Source organism: Dendroctonus ponderosae, unplaced genomic scaffold (genome assembly GCF_020466585.1).
Source record: "Dendroctonus ponderosae isolate FM_Combo_2020 unplaced genomic scaffold, Dpon_F_20191213v2 Dpon_F_20191213_9, whole genome shotgun sequence".
In the NCBI taxonomy this organism is placed as follows: domain Eukaryota; kingdom Metazoa; phylum Arthropoda; class Insecta; order Coleoptera; family Curculionidae; genus Dendroctonus; species Dendroctonus ponderosae.
Genome location: NW_026019116.1, coordinates 1,056,657 through 1,072,571, shown reverse-complemented (window position 1 = coordinate 1,072,571; position 15,915 = coordinate 1,056,657). Strand labels below are relative to the sequence as shown.

At 35.7% G+C, this 15,915-nt stretch overlaps 1 protein-coding gene across 5 annotated transcripts in view; it reads left to right on the top strand.

Annotated features, from left to right (window-relative positions):
- Positions 1-643: 643 nt before the first annotated feature.
- The window catches only part of LOC109537671, a 61,561-nt gene continuing 46,289 nt past the window's right edge, over positions 644-15,915 (top strand). For 3 of the 5 annotated variants that reach the window (XM_048669611.1, XM_019904504.2, XM_019904506.2), the window contains exons 1-5: positions 644-860; positions 2,489-2,629; positions 4,742-4,892; positions 5,369-5,486; positions 15,195-15,339. In XM_048669611.1, coding sequence (XP_048525568.1) covers positions 2,537-2,629; positions 4,742-4,892; positions 5,369-5,486; positions 15,195-15,339 — 507 coding nt within the window. In that variant the 5' untranslated portion in view covers positions 644-860; positions 2,489-2,536. Of the gene's footprint in view, positions 861-2,488; positions 2,630-4,741; positions 4,893-5,368; positions 5,487-11,177; positions 11,251-14,786; positions 15,113-15,194; positions 15,340-15,915 lie in introns of those variants that run through there. The other 2 variants (XM_019904505.2, XM_048669610.1) reach the window with 2 other exon arrangements.

The following is a 15,915-nucleotide window of genomic DNA, read 5'->3' as shown; positions in this document are numbered from 1 at the left end:
CGTTAATTAACAATTGCAATATGCAAAAACCGTCCGTCCGATCTTAATCGGCCTTGCGGCTCTCGTATTGTATTGCAGGCAAGTACATTTCTCTAAATGTATGGCGTGATTGGGTTATTTTTTCATTGTCAAATAAATAATTTAAAATTACCTTGTTTTTTACCTAATTTTGTTGCACTCTCGAGCATTTTGCATCGAACTTTCCCAACCGTCTGATTTCGAACTAACTCTACCTTATCGAGCATTTCATAGCGAATAAATTAATGAGTATACATTTTTTCTGCAAAATGCAAATTATGTTTACTTTAATAGTATGCTCCACTGTTTCATCTGTAAATATGACTGATGGCTTAATCTGTAAATCCTTTTGAACTGTTGAATGTACATACATGTAGAAGTAGTTTCATTTTTTTTTATAATTGTTTCTATTAGTTCAGATTATTTATTTGGCAGTCTGCTCCGGAACGATAATAAGCTCAGGAATACAAATATACATTTATAGAATAGACACAACGAACTGATTTTAGGTCACGAGCCGCATGCGAACTTTTAAGTTACAGCGGAACTTTTAAATAGACCTCATGCGTAACATGCAGTAAGATGTTTTGAATTACTGAATTATTTTGTCAAAGTTTAATCAACCAATTAATGATTTTCTTAATTAGGACCCTGATATACCCGAAACGCCTTCTTTGGACGAAATTGTGAGCTTTGGCACTTTGAAGAAACTGGCGCAGGACGTAGTTGATCAAGTGTCTCCAGACACGAAGAAGAGCGATTCCGATACTGTTAGCGGCATACCCAGCAACCAATCAACCGGCAAATCAAACACTCACATCGAGGAGCCTGAAGCCATAAATGTAATTATAAATTTAAATTTTTAACTGTTACTCAGCAATTAAGAAACACGGATAAGAGGTCTGATAACACCTAAATAATAGTTGATTACAGTTTTTGTCATTATTTGTGCCATTATTATATGCTGCTTTGTTGCTTTTGGTGCAGAGGCTTCCGAATAACCGGACTTTTTTTTCGGAGAAATTTTTATACCGGAGCTGCTTTTAAATCGATAGCACGTATACGCACTATCTTATTACATTGTTCAAAATGTTGTCCAGTTTGCTCTAGACAATAATAAAGTCTGTTTTCAAACTCCTCATTCTACTGCAATACGCCTTTTAAGATTATCAATATACAGGGTGGTCGGAAAATATGCTCCAAAAATTTTAGGGGTCCCACAGGCCAAAATAATAATATTCAGTCATGTAGCCACATTCTAAATCGGAATATATTCCGAGTTACCGCTGATCAAACTTAATTTCTTTTCTTTTAATTTTTGACGTATTCTGGACATTACTTCGCGAATTAAATTGAGAATTAATCGTTACAGAGTTTTAACTGAGAAATCTCTAACAATCTGACAAAAAAAATGTTTCTTCACGTTGCAGCTATATGGCACTTTACCTGAAATCTAAATTTCCCCATAACTTTTTTGATAAGCCAAATATCGCAAAAATAAATAAGCTGTTTTAACGGTTGGAAAATACGAGACCAAAAATGTGCTTTACATGACGCAAAACTTCTTCGTTTAGGAGCAAATCAACATCAAAGTTTTTATCACTCTCAATCCAGTGTCTTTAATTGCAATCGCAGCAAATCAAGTCGTCTGGTTGTAAAATGTGCCAAATTTGACAAGTTCTAGTAATTATGGAATTTCTGTTCAATTTTGACTAAATTTTTGTGCTCTAAAACCACTAAACTAAAATGGATTGAGAATATTCAAATGCAGTATAGAAATTCATCACTTTAAACTGTGTTTTTTTTTGTCTAGTATTGTCTAATTTTTAATATTGCGTATTCCTTTTTGCGATTTTTTAGATATAAAAAAGTTATTAAAAATTGAATTTGGATTTCCGGTAAAGTGCCATTTAACGCCAACGCGGATAAACAATTTTTTATCAGAAGGTTAGATTGCCCTCAGCTAAAGCTCTGCGCCAATTCGCAGTTTAGTCCGTGAAGGAATGTCCAGAATACGTAAAAAAAAGAAGTTTGATGAGCTGTAACTCGGAAAATATTCCGATTTCGAATTTGTGCTACATGACAATTATTATTTTAGTAGAAGCCTGTAGAATCATCCTTAAAAGTTTTCTAACGCATTTTGCGAACACCCTATATATTTATAGAACGCAGCACGCCACGCATTTTATCGTCGACGAATTTATCTTAGGTATGGCGGGACGAACTCAAAGACATTTAATTAAAGTACTAGAATTTCATTCTGAAAATACACTTGCTAATTATGCAGGTATTGTCTAGAAACCTCAGATTATATTACGAATCAGTTAATATTGTTTGCAGCTCCAAAATTGAGACTTAAACATACTTGTATTTTTAAATTAGGTTTTATAATACTTCAGTATTAAACTTACTAAGAATGAGGAGATTGGTTACAGAGACCTAAATTTTGTTTAATTCTTTCTTTGCTAAGGACGGATCGCAACCCACTAGCGAAACTAAACTTACCAGCATTGAAAAAATGGTCGTTGATGTTGAAGATGGATTAAACGAGGCAGCGAAAACAGATGAGAGTCGGAAGTCGGCTTTGAAATCTAATGAACCTATATTTCAAGTGAGTTTAGTTAGTATTTAAGTTGTCAATCATGTAAATTCTTTTTTTGCATTATCAGGCAGGTACAGGTAGATAGCTTTTGTCAAGGATATAGTATATATTACGATACAAGAGACGAAAGTTGCCATTGTTGGAAGTTGACTGAGTCATGCATGCAGTGGCCGGCTTCGTCTCGCGTACCGTGTACTATTTTTCTTGATCCTCGGTGGAAACTAGCCAGGAAAGTATAAGTTTTTGAAAAACATGTTGACAATATTGGAAAACAGTCAACTGATACTTAGTGGCAAAGTCAAGCTTTCAGTGTGCGTGGTGAAAGTTATTACTTTCCATACCGAATGAAGAACATTTGTAATGAGAAAAAGTCATACTTTCGCCATCGCAAACAGTGGTGAAAGTACGTACTTTCCACACGGGGATCAAGAAAACAAGCATTTGTTGACCGTGTGACGTAGCATGCGAAACAAAATTTGCCTAGTATTGTGATGCGTCCGGACCAAACGAGCCGAGCACGATCCGAGCCTGTCGAAAACATTAACAGAAAATCGACAGTGCCGAAGTTTTTACGAAACACCAAAGGAATTTTGACGCGACTTTGGTTCGGATTGGTAGGTCTGGGCGCACCATAAGAATTATGACACGATGCTTACGCATTGCTATCACGTATGTAAGATAAACAGAGCACATGGACACATTAAACCAATGAATTACTGAATACCGGTACAAATTGAGCAGGAGTTACTTAACCGAATATGAGAAGCTGCTCGATTAGAGTGGATAATAAGGAGCTTACACAGGCACCTACTTGTTTCGAGTTAATGTCTCAAATGTATGTTTATTTGTAAACATAAATTCGAGATCCTGTTAAATATACCGTTTATCTTTGTCTATTTTTGTCGCTTTCTGTATAATTCCATGGGTACCGGAGTTTTTAAGCCGTCTTTCTAATATACTCTTTTTCAAATTTCTCAGCTTTCAATAACAGTAAACATTTTTCTTATTTTTTCTGTACTCCTAAAACATCACCAGACAACATTCAATTGTGAATAATCCTGCATACATAACACAATTCAAATTCAATTTTTGAAATTAACTTTTCATTTCAATTTCATAACCATAAAAATAATTATTTTTGCAACATTCAATAATGAAATCCAGCATTACTGGCGAAAACAAAATGTCTTCAACAAACGAGGTTCGTTTGATAAGTCAGTGACTTTCTGAATTTTACGAGCAGTAACTTTAAAGTCAACACTACTCCCGTCGTCTGTTGGTAGACTGTTGTGAAATTTTTAGCACTCTACGCCGTTCAGTTCGTATTTAGCAGTCATTGGCAGACGATGACTTCGTCAATTTCGACAAAAATAGGAAAAAGTACATTTCGAGTGCTGATAATGCTGATAATACATTATTTTTAACGGAAAAAAACTATCAAAGAAACGAAGGAAAAGCCTGATAAATACTATGGGGCCTCTACAGGATCAATTTCATTCAGTGGTTTACTGAGTTTCGTTGTGGTTGTACCAGCACAAATGACGCAGAACATTCAGGTCGTCCAAAAGTGGTTGTTACCCCAGAAATGGTCGATAAAATCCATGTCACGATACTGGACGATCGGAGAATAAAAGTGCGTGAGGTGGCTGAGGCTGTAGGCACCTCAACTGAGAGTAAACATCACATTTGACAGAAATATTTGGATATCAAAAAGCTATCCGCACGATAAGCGACCATAAGCGCTTGACCACTTCAAATGCATTTTTAGCGATGTTCCGTCGCAATCCGAACGCTGGGTGGGGTATGAACTGCTGCCCCACGCAGCACTTTATCCATATTTAGCCCCCAGCGACTATTTCCTGTTTTTAAACCTGACGAAATGGCTGGGAGTAAGAGATTTCGGTCCATTTAAGAGGTAATCAATTAAACAAGCGCATATTTTGAGGACCTCGAGAAATTCATTTATTTGGAAGGATAAAAAAAATGGAAAATTGGAGTTTATGTTGAGAGATTAAACGTTGTTTGGCCGAAAAAAAATATTTTATTCAAAAAATCACTGACTTATCAAACGACCCTCGTATCTACATGTCGCTTACCTGCAAATGAATACTTGCTTTCTAGAAACGGGTGTCATTTAAAAGAAAATTTCGAGTTCCTAAGGAGACAGTAAGAGAAAACGAATATGAAGTTATAGAAGGAGCAAGTGCAGCAAACTCAGTAGCAAATATTGATAAATCCGACCATTCTGACAACGCTGAAAAGCCTGTCATAGGTAAGTTACATACAAAATATTTATTAATATTAATCGAAATTGGTAATTGGACGAATTTGCAAATTTAACGAAACAGGCAAATCACCAAAGCCGAATTTTAACTTAACGCTGGGTTTTTAACCAAGACCTTATAAAATTTTATTTCGAACCTTTTCAACTTAATTTAATATCGAGGTGTACCACCTATTTGATTGAAACTAATTAAATAAAATCGCGGTCTCTTAACGCCGTGCCCAACGTCTCCCAAAGAAAGAGTGACATCTCGAAAATAGTTGAAGTACGGCAAATGAAAATGTTTCTTTCCTCATAACTGGTAAACCGTATGAGATAATAAACTGTCCCGAACAATAATCCATGTTTACTATTACCCATAAACTGCTAAAGCAAAATGACGAAATTATATTCAGCAATAAACGAATATTTCCTCAATTTGTATTTGTTCCCATTTTACTAGACCAAATTTGGGTTTCCTTTAGCAGATTGCGGTGCAATCCAGTTGGAGTCAACCGAAGTGGACACCAACTATGCGGATCAAAGTATGGCGGAAATTGCTCCGCTGGAGAAAGATTTGGGTAGATCTTCCAAGATCTTCAGGTGAGTACATGCAAATTTGTCCATTTGTGCCCCCCAGCGGATGGGAATCCTACAAACAAGACAGCTGCACATTGAACAGTTCAAGATAAATTTCACTTCATATTGCTTGTCTCTTGAGAGCAAGCTCTTAGTTTAAAAATTTGTACAGACACCAATCTGGACTATTCATTTTTGACAAACCGTTGATGGTGTATGTTGGGAGTTTTTTTTGTTATCCTCGAGCATAGCTAAACAAAGCTTGGTATCATTGAAAAAGGACAGCGGGCGCTCCAAATTCTTCGTTGAACCAGAATTTGGTCAGGATTTCTACCAGAAAAAGTTCAGCTGTTTCGCAAAAAAATCCTGGCTTCGCAAGAAAATTACCAAAATCTTGTACTGGCCCTTACAGAGCTCGACATTTCAATTCGCATTCAAAAAGCACATTCGAATTTGACCATTTTTGCGCAAAACTCACTTTGAATGTCTCTGAGCAGATTACCTAAGAAATGGCCTTAGGTAAATTAGGCCTTAACGAATACGTGCTACAATTAAAACTCCATGTTAAATGAAATGTGTGTCATACACTAGCAAGTTATAAATTTGCTTATATGTGACCCAATTTCGAAACTTTTGGCTTCGATTCAATAGAATTAATTTTCAGATAATACTGCGGCTGCTAAATTTATTCTTGGAAAATTCCTAAAATTATTGCAGGAGCCCCAAAAAAATGCATGCAACTCCTATATGAAGTGCTTAAAGATGGCTAAATTTTCCATCGAAAAATATCAAAAACAAAACTAAAAAATGTTTTTTTGTCACGAATTTTTCCGCTTTCTGAGTTCATTAAAATTGCTAAAACACGATGGAAAACAACCATTTTTGTGCAAAAACTTCGTTGACACTCCCAGAGTAGATTTCCTAAGAAATTGACTCAATTGCCCCCAACGAATGCATGCTTCCATTAAAACTACATGTTAAATGCAATGTGCCATACATTACCAAGTTATGAAATTATGAAAAATTAGTCTGAGATAGCATAATTTCGAAACATTTTGCTTCAATTCAATAGAATTAATTTGCTGAAGACATTATGGGTCAAAAAATAGTATTTTCGGAAAAATTTTACAAAAGTTTCTAGCAGCACCCCTTAAAGTCGCCTGCAACTCCTCTATGAAGCAGCCTAGGAAAGAAACGCAATATAAACTTCCTACACAGTGAGCTCCTCTTTCTAGCCGTGTGCTCGGGTTTGCCAGATCGTTATGTGTTTCGGAATTATGGATTTGAAGATGGCTGAATCAGAACTTTTTTTGAATGTCACAAACTTTTTCGCATTCGGACGTTGCGAATAAAATATGTGTCATACATTGGCAAGTTATGAAAGTATGGAATTTTGTCACTATTTTACGAACCTAATTTCTAAATGTTTTGCTTCAATTCATTACAATTAATTCACTGAGGACATTATGAGTCAACAAATGTTTTTTCGTAAAAATGTTGAGAACTTGACCAAAGTTCTAGTTGCACCTAAGGAAAAGAACCTGCACAGTGAGCTTCTCTTTCCAGCCGGGCACTTGCAGTTGGCACATGGTTATGCGTTTTGGAAAAATCGATTTGAGGATGGCCGAATTTTCCGACGAAAAATACGGACGGCGTCCTAACGAATACATGCATCCCTTTAGACTTTATTTTAAATGAAATGAGTGTCATACATTTGTAAGTTATAAAGTTATGAAAATTTCTAATTTCGAAACTTTTTGTTCATAATCAGTAGAATTAATTTGCTAAGTACATTGTGACGCAAAAACTTTCCAAATTTTCGGCCAGAACCCTAAAAATCGCCTGCAACTCGTCGATGACGCGCCTGAGGAAACACCTTATAAGAACCATTTTCCTGCGAATTGAGTTCCTATTTTAGGCTCTGTGCTCGGATTGGCTACATCGTTATGAGTTTCGGAATTATATATCTGAGGATTGCTACATTTTTCAACGAAAGTACCAGAAACGCAATCAGAATTTTTAATTAGGTGTCATTAATTTTTCCACATTCTGATGTTGCGCATAGTTAATGCCTCTACCAAAAAGGGTTCAGTTGCTTCGAAAGAAAATACTAAAACAATGATCAGTCTCTTACGGTGCTCGACATTTTAAGGTTTCAAGGTAAATATGCCGAAACACGCTGGAAATCGACCGGATCGGAGTAGATTCCCTAGAAATGGACTCAATTGCGCCCTAACGTGTATGTGCTCCCATGTAAAGTGAAATGTGTACCATACATAGGCAAGTTATGAAATTAATAAAAGTTGTTAAGATATTTTTTTGAGAGCTTAATTTCGAAACTTTTTGCCTATATTCAATGGAATTAATTTGCCGAGGACATTGTGGCTGCCCAAAAAAATTTTTTCGAATTTTTCAAAATTTTCGCCGGATCTCCAACAACCGTCTGCAGCTCAGCTACGAAACGCCTAAGGAAAAAATGCAATAGAACCTTTTTCCTGGACATTGAAGTCCTCTATCCAGTTATGTGCTCAGATTTTGGCACATTTTTATGCGTTTCGAAATTAGGGAGCTGCGGATGTCTGAATTTTCGAGTGATGGATAGAGATAAGATAATAGGAGATAATAATAAGAGAGATAATTTCTCATAGGGACGTTGTGCATAGTCAACGCGCCTAGGTATAAAATACTGAAAATCTTGTACAGGATTTTATGGAGCTCGACATTTCAAAGTCCAATAAAATCGCCAACGCACGCTCGAGTTTGACCATTCTTACGCAAAACTCTCTTTGTGTGTCCCTGAGCAGATTACCCAGAAAATGGACTAAGTTGTGTCCTAACAAATATCTTCTCAAGTCCAGTGCTGCCATTCAAAGTCCATTTTAAATTAAATGTGTGTCATACATTGACAAGTTATGAAATTATATAAATTTGTTTGAAGATACCTACCTAGACCTACTTTCGAAACTTTTTAATTATGTTCTATATTACTCTTTCGCTGAGGACATTGACGGTCAATAATTATTTTTCGGGAAAATTTTGTCAATTTTTATCAAATATATCAAATCCCCTTGAGGATGACTGGATTTTCCAACAAAAAACATAAGAAACTCATTCGGAATATTTTTTCATGCCATGAATTTTTCCGCTTTCTGACTTTGCGCATATTTAGGACCTCTGCCAGATCGGGTTCAATTGTTTTGCAAAAAAAATTCTGGCTTCTCTAGAAACCAGATACTAAAAATATTATACCGGCTCTTATAGAGCTCGACATTTCCAAATTCAATAAAATTCTCAAAACACACTGAAAGCGACCATTTTTGGACACAATTTTGTATGAGTGTCGCAAAGCCGATTCTCTGGAAAATGAGTTCAATTACGCCTTAAGGAACTCGGGCTCTTATTTAAAGTCGATGTAAAGTGAAATGTGTGTCATTAGGCAAGTTATGAAATGATTATTAATTGAATTATGCCCAGTTTTCAAAGTTTTCGCTCCTATTCAATAGACTAATTAATGCCCTGAGAATATTGTTAGCCTGCAACATTTTTATCCAGATAATTTTGGGAATATTTCTGAAATTCTTGCGGTAGCCGAAAAAACACCTGCACCTCCTTTATGAAGCGCTTGAATAAAAACCTGAATGGAACCGTTTTCCTGCCAATTGAGCTTCGCTTTCTAGCAGTGTGATTGGATTTGCAATTTATTTTTTCATTTCGGAATTATAGTTTGGATAGTTTAATTAAATAACGAAACCAAAAGACTGTTTTGGTCACCAATATTAATTTTTTTCACCTTGCGTGTGGTGAACGTCTCTACCAGAAAGGGTTCAGTTGTCTCACCAACAATCCCGGCTTTCCTAGGAAGAAAATATTCAAAACTTTGTACAGCCTTTCAGAAATCCTGATTTAGTCAAAAGAAAATTTGAGGAATAATTGAAAAACCCTGCTTAATTAATAGAAAATATACATGGAAAATATACATGTATTATTAATATGAAAAATCTTACTTTACGGAACAGCACGGTTTCTATTAGGGATGGTCGGTATCAGGGATAGTCGGTATTTAACGTAACCGCTAAAATAACAGTGTTCCAAACGTGTAACCTGAAACCGTAGTTAAAGCTAGCCGATTTAGCAGCTTTCTTTTTGGAACCGTCTCATAAAACCGAAATAGTGGTGCGCCCTTCGGACACCGTCAAGCGATCTATCCAACTGCAGCTGTTTGCCGAGTTAAACCATTATTTTTGGAACCGTCTCATAAAACAGAAACAGTTGTGCACACTTCGCACCAGCTGCATCCGTTTTCCGACTTAAAGGTTTTTTGTTCTTTAAGTAGTTATTTCTAAGGAGTAATTTTAACTAGTTACTTTAAAGGAAATCATTATATATCTTCACTATTTCCACTATCATCATCATTCCGCATTTTTAATAAAAAATTTAAAAAGTGACAGGTTCCTTTTGGAACCCCATTTTTAAACCCATTACCAAGGTGAAACTGAGACGTTGTAACCCGTTACAGAAAAATAACCGTTTAGCAGACCTCTAGTTTCTATCCATACTGTTCATGCGGCTTCACGTTTGACCGAGCGGTGACTTGAAACCGCCGTGGCGTGGTTTCCTCACTCTTCTCTTTCTTTGTGATAAATGGTTTCAAAATGCTCAATCTTTTTGAAAGGTGTTCAAACTCATTCTTTATATCCAAAAAAACTGATCTTCATACTTTGTTAGTTTCGTAGCTTCAGACAAACGACATCTATGGATTTGTTTTTACATCTAGAATTTAGAAGAAAATAATAGAAGAAGACAAAATGCAGGAGCAACGAGGAGTCGTGAACTATTTTTCATTTATTATTGAGTATCTTCTGTAGTGGTACAATTTTCTGAGTTGATTTTTAGCATTTATCACTGCTTTTGGGAACAAGTTTTCATATTAGCGTCTTACAGACTTTAACACCGATATTAACCTTTATTTAACAGAGATTTCATATTTTTTGTATTTCAGTTGGTTTTTGCTTTTCAGTTTAGCGCTTCGCTCTTAGTCTCTGTTCTAATTTGTCCAACATATTGGGCTCTCAAGGCAAATTTACAAAACAAATACTTGAAATTGTGTCTATACAAGTGATATACATTATTACACACAACGGAAATAAGGGCTGTTGCACATAATTGAAACCTTTGGTGTTTCGTACAGGATTTTGTGCACTTTTATTGTTAACGTTGAGCGATATATTCAATGCGATGAATGGAGAGGAGTGTAAGACCGGCGTGGTTAAATCTGATTCTCTACAACAATCATTCAACGCTTGACAACATGGATTTCACCCTCTCAACCCCTCTGGTAGTTGTTGGGGCTGCCGAAACTTAAAACTAGAATGCATTATTTGGTAAAGCCAAACAATTGAAGTACCTACGAAAACTAGGCAGTTGAATGAGACTCCGTTTTACTTCGATCGAATTCTCATAAGTAAAGTATTCGTATATTCAAAAAGCCTGCTTATATATGATTATCACAACAAATGGACTGCAGAGAGAATTGAAGTAATTCAAGCACTAATATTGTTTAGTGACACAACCTCCTCCTCAGGGACTACAAATTGTTTCAAAAAAGCAGAATGGTCGAAATGCACATCATTGGCCAAAATATCCAAAATTTAAAAATAGTTGTAATCCAATAATAGAAAAGCAGGAAACCTGAAAATAGATCAGTGTTCCCGCAGATCTCGCAGTTCGCGATTCGGTATGTCGGGATATCGAACAATATTAAGTTGGAAAAGTATGACTGGTTTGTGATGTAAGCTTGAATATATGCCGGGCTATTTACTCCATCTAAAATAACATTATATATTCCTTCGCCACTTACAACCATGGATTTGGCCATGAAAAATTTTACGTTGAAGTAGTTCTTAATGACTATAATTAGACCAATTCGGACTTATTTTAAATACAATGTATATTGACATTGCATATATTACCACTCGGATTAATAAATAATTATAAAAATACTAAAATATATAATAATACTAAAAATTAAGTGTTTCCGTAAGTAATATTAATGTCACAACGTATTTTCAGATGTGATCAATTAATTAGTTTGAAATGCTAAGACAAGTCCTATATACAGGGTCGCTTTTATGTATGGAAACGGTGAGTTATTTCCTAAACTAAGAGAGCTCGAACAAAATAATTAATACAAAAATTGTAAGATTCCGTTCCAATCTATTTACGTCAAGACCAATTTTGCATACGGGATCAGTCACCCTTTTTATAATAGAACACCCTGTATTTTATTCAATAATTGTGTTTAAAAAATCGTGTTTAAACTTAATGGTTAGGAGATATCGAATTGTCGAAATGATCTTTCCATGTAATTCCCCAAATTATTTAATCAAATATAAAACCACTGTTCATCAAGGTACCTTAGAAAGTATAGGTCACTATAGCAACGCCGAGTCATTCTTTTGTTCTAAATTTAATTGACATGAATGTCAAAAATTCGTTTTATATGAATTATTGCAAATTATTTGGGATATAGAATAGCGCGTTTAAGTGAAATTAAGCGTATTGAAAGAGTAATGATGTGGAGTGGAGACAAAACATGCAGTTTTGCCCAAGTCTTTAAATATATAACTAAAATCAATTAATTTCTGAATGAACTGTTGCAAAAACGTTACAGCATCTCCATAAAACAGGAGGTGTCTTTGACTGAACCAAAAGTGAAGGACCGATCAGTGGGACAAGTAAAGAAAATTAGGTGGATGTTAACATCTAGCAAGATGTGGTAGGAAATCCGCAAAATTCAACACAACATGCAACAAAATTACCTTTAAATCATCGCATGAGTCAATATTCTGTTCAAACATTTCAAAAAAATGAAAGTTCTATCCAAACAAAGTAAGTCAACATTTCATTTAAACGGATACGTAAACCGGCATAGCTGTAGATAATTGTCCGACCCAAAACCCACATTGGGTGCAGGCAGTCCATAATCAACACATACACCAAACGGCCGCAAAAAATTCACGTTTAGTGTGGAATAAGGGCCGTATTTTCTTAATAGAAATTTGAATTCTAAACTATATTTGCTACGTTTGCGAGAATCCATTGTTCCAGAGCTGAAACGATTATTTCCGAATAATAATAATATGCTTTTACCTATAGACCAAATATGGCAACAAGATGGAGCGCCTCGATATTTTGGACACGAAGTACGAGCATATCTGCATGAAATGTTTCCTGAGAAATGGATTGGTCGCAGGGGTAGAATTGAATGGTCAGCTGGGTCTCCCGATATGACTCCACTTGACATTTTTCTATGGGGTCATATCGAAAATGCTGCTTACAAAAGTACACCACTAAATATTGAAGAGTTGCAAGATAGAAAAAGTCAGGAAATTGCCGGTATTCTTCGAAAATATTTCTGAAATCATTAGAAAGTTTTGTTTAGCGACTTCATTACTGTCAAGAGGTAAATGGTGCACACTTTGGACACTTCAAAACGGTTAAGTTTAAGCATGTAGTCTAGTATGCGATTTTTGTTTAGAATGACGAGGAGAATTCAATTATTGACTAACACACAGGTTGTTCCATATAAGAAAAAAAAACTTCGTTTTGCCGCAGCTTTTTGGTTGATTTCCATACTAAATTTTTCTTTATGTAATAGTAATAATAATAGACTAGAAAGAACCTTTCCATTTTCGTATTAATCCTTTTGTTTCCATACATAACAGCAATCCTGAAGATAAAAACAATTGGAAAATAGTTGAAAAATTGACACAAAAATAATTACAGTAATTAAAAACGAAAATTAGGCAGATTGAAGGTTGTCAACACACAACTTACAAACGAAAAGGGTTAAAGATGTTCAAGTCAAAACGGAGAAAATATCATCTTAACCAACTCTTGCTAGGACAATAGGAATTATTTTCGAATATAAATTGAAATATTATACAAAATGTGCGCACAAAGCTGCAGAATAGATATGGACATCGGGTAGTCAAATATGACCGTTGCAGCATAGAAATATTCATCAACAAATATGAAAAGCCTCGAACAAAAATATATGTGCACGTAACACTTGACCGCTTCGCAGATTTGTTCTCGATGTCTCCTTCTTCTTCTGGCGCCGAGCAGATTCCGGCTTATGCGTTCATCTTTTTCGTTATCGATTTTTTTTATTAATTGCATCATATTGTAAGTTTTGAAGCCTTTTACCTCCGTGCAATGACAAATATTTCTTAACCACAACAACTTTGTTCTGCCAAATCCCCTTCTCGTCTCCAATTTTCCAATCTAGAATAAGGCGTTGAAACTGGTAGCTTCACGCAGTTTTCCTTTTCTGAACATTTTATAAAAAACATGTTCATCGTTTCTCACATAATCGACCTAAGAAATCCTCCACAAACGCTGGAGGATCCATATTTCAAAAGCCTCAATTATGTTGATTGATGATTTTAACGTCCACTACTCAACACCGTACAGCGAACCAAACATAGCATTTTGCCATTCTGTGTCTGAGGCTCTAGTTCAAGTTTGCGGGTGTAAGAAGTCATTGGAAGGTTGTTTTAGCCTGCTGGATCCATCCCTCGTTAATCTTGCATATTAGGTATTTAAATTATTTGACCTGTTCGATGTTCTCTTTATCAACGTGACTTCGAGTGTGTGGAATATCGTCCCTAACAACTATCGTAAATTTAGTTTTTGTGCAGATGTTCATTTTTAACCGTTAACGCGAACCATAAGTTTTCTAGCGGTAATACGAACATATAGTCTGTCAGACCAGGACAAATAAAAACTTAACTAGACGTAAACAGATGCATTTTTTAAGTCTAATTAAGTTTTTTTTAAGGACAGCAACTTTTGTCTTTCATGTCCATTAAGACAGATTTCACGTTATCGAAGTCGGTACATACATTTAATATGGTGCTGGTAGTTTGACTGCCTTAAAATAAACTTTGTCGTGGCGTAATGCTCTATGAGAGTTTGGTCTTTAGGGCGCTTGTGACACTAAAGTAAAGTATTAACTTATTTTTTGTCGAATGAAATTAATTCGCATCATTCCAGATTTATTCAGCATTCTGTGTGAATTCTGAAGATTCGACATCTAAACTTAGCTTTCTTTACAATAAGTGAATACATTGTTTAACGTTCGGGATGTCTGACTATATTTTGCCTTTCCATTAACCGCAAAAATTTACATAGAAAAGTATTTTAATTAACTTAGTATTTATTACTAGCTTTGCGTGGAAGCGAATTCTTCTTTAAATTTTACTTTTCTCTAAAAGCTTTATTATGAATTACTTAAAAGATTTGACGCTATTTTGAATTAAGGAAAATCGATTACTTCGCTTCAGACATACTTGCGTAAAGTTTCCCTTCGGATCTGAAGACCCAAGGATGCAATCTCAACGATTCCAGCGACGATCGTCTTTTTCCGGTACAACCGGAAATGTTCGATCCTTATCTGAAGGAGCGCGAAGACGTCCGAAAAAGCCGAACGTATCGCGGGAAAGCTCAACTGGCTCAAGCGTAACGTCGCTAGATGTTAGGTGCGCATGTCAGTACTTTCAGGGCAACGAATTATTACCGGATAAACCTGCAAAATTTACTGGTTCTCCAGGCCATGTTGCGCCAATTACCAAAACTGTACATTTTCGGTGGGTATATTTAAAGATTGGTTAGATTAATGTAAAATATTTTGAAAATCTGACACATTTTTAAACTAATAAATTTTTACAGTGATCATGAGTATGAACCGATCAGTCCACCGCCAGAGCCGACAGTTTTACCAAGTGTGCTAGATGATGACGATCCGAAGTTCGTTATTAGTGTGGCGGAGATCTTAGATCGACCAGCTGAAGACAAAAAAAAATCATTCTTTCAAGTAAGTGTCTGAAATGCTTAGTAGATATTATGAAGTTATTAGTAGCGAAATTGTTTTTCGTTCTGTACATTATTATAATTTGCGGCCACCTTCTTTTAGGTGACTTTATTTGGTGGTTGAGGCTCTATCTATTTGTTGTCAATCACCAGATGGCACTTGACTGCCACCTATCTGAGGGATATAAACGCTGAAGCCAAAATAGATCCTTTTTTCGTGTCGTACTAACGCGCCCTTCTTCAAATATAGTTCATTTTCGATAGCGTGTTTCTCCTTCCAATACAGTCTACTGAAGTTCTTGTACCAATTCAGCTTTGAAGAACTTGCGTTCAGAAATGAAAGGGGCGACGAATAGACATTAATCGCTTAAAAAACCAAACTAGGAAACAGAAAGTAGAAAGAGACATTCAATAAAACCGAAGATAAATCGATGAAACAGAACACTCGACAATCATGGACATTGTACTGTGAACAAACTTAAGGAAGCTCTGCTAAAACCGGCAAAAAAAAGAATAGAAAAGAAGCGTCCACACTCGAACACCAGAGACACGCACCATGCTTTGAAAACTTACTAAAGGA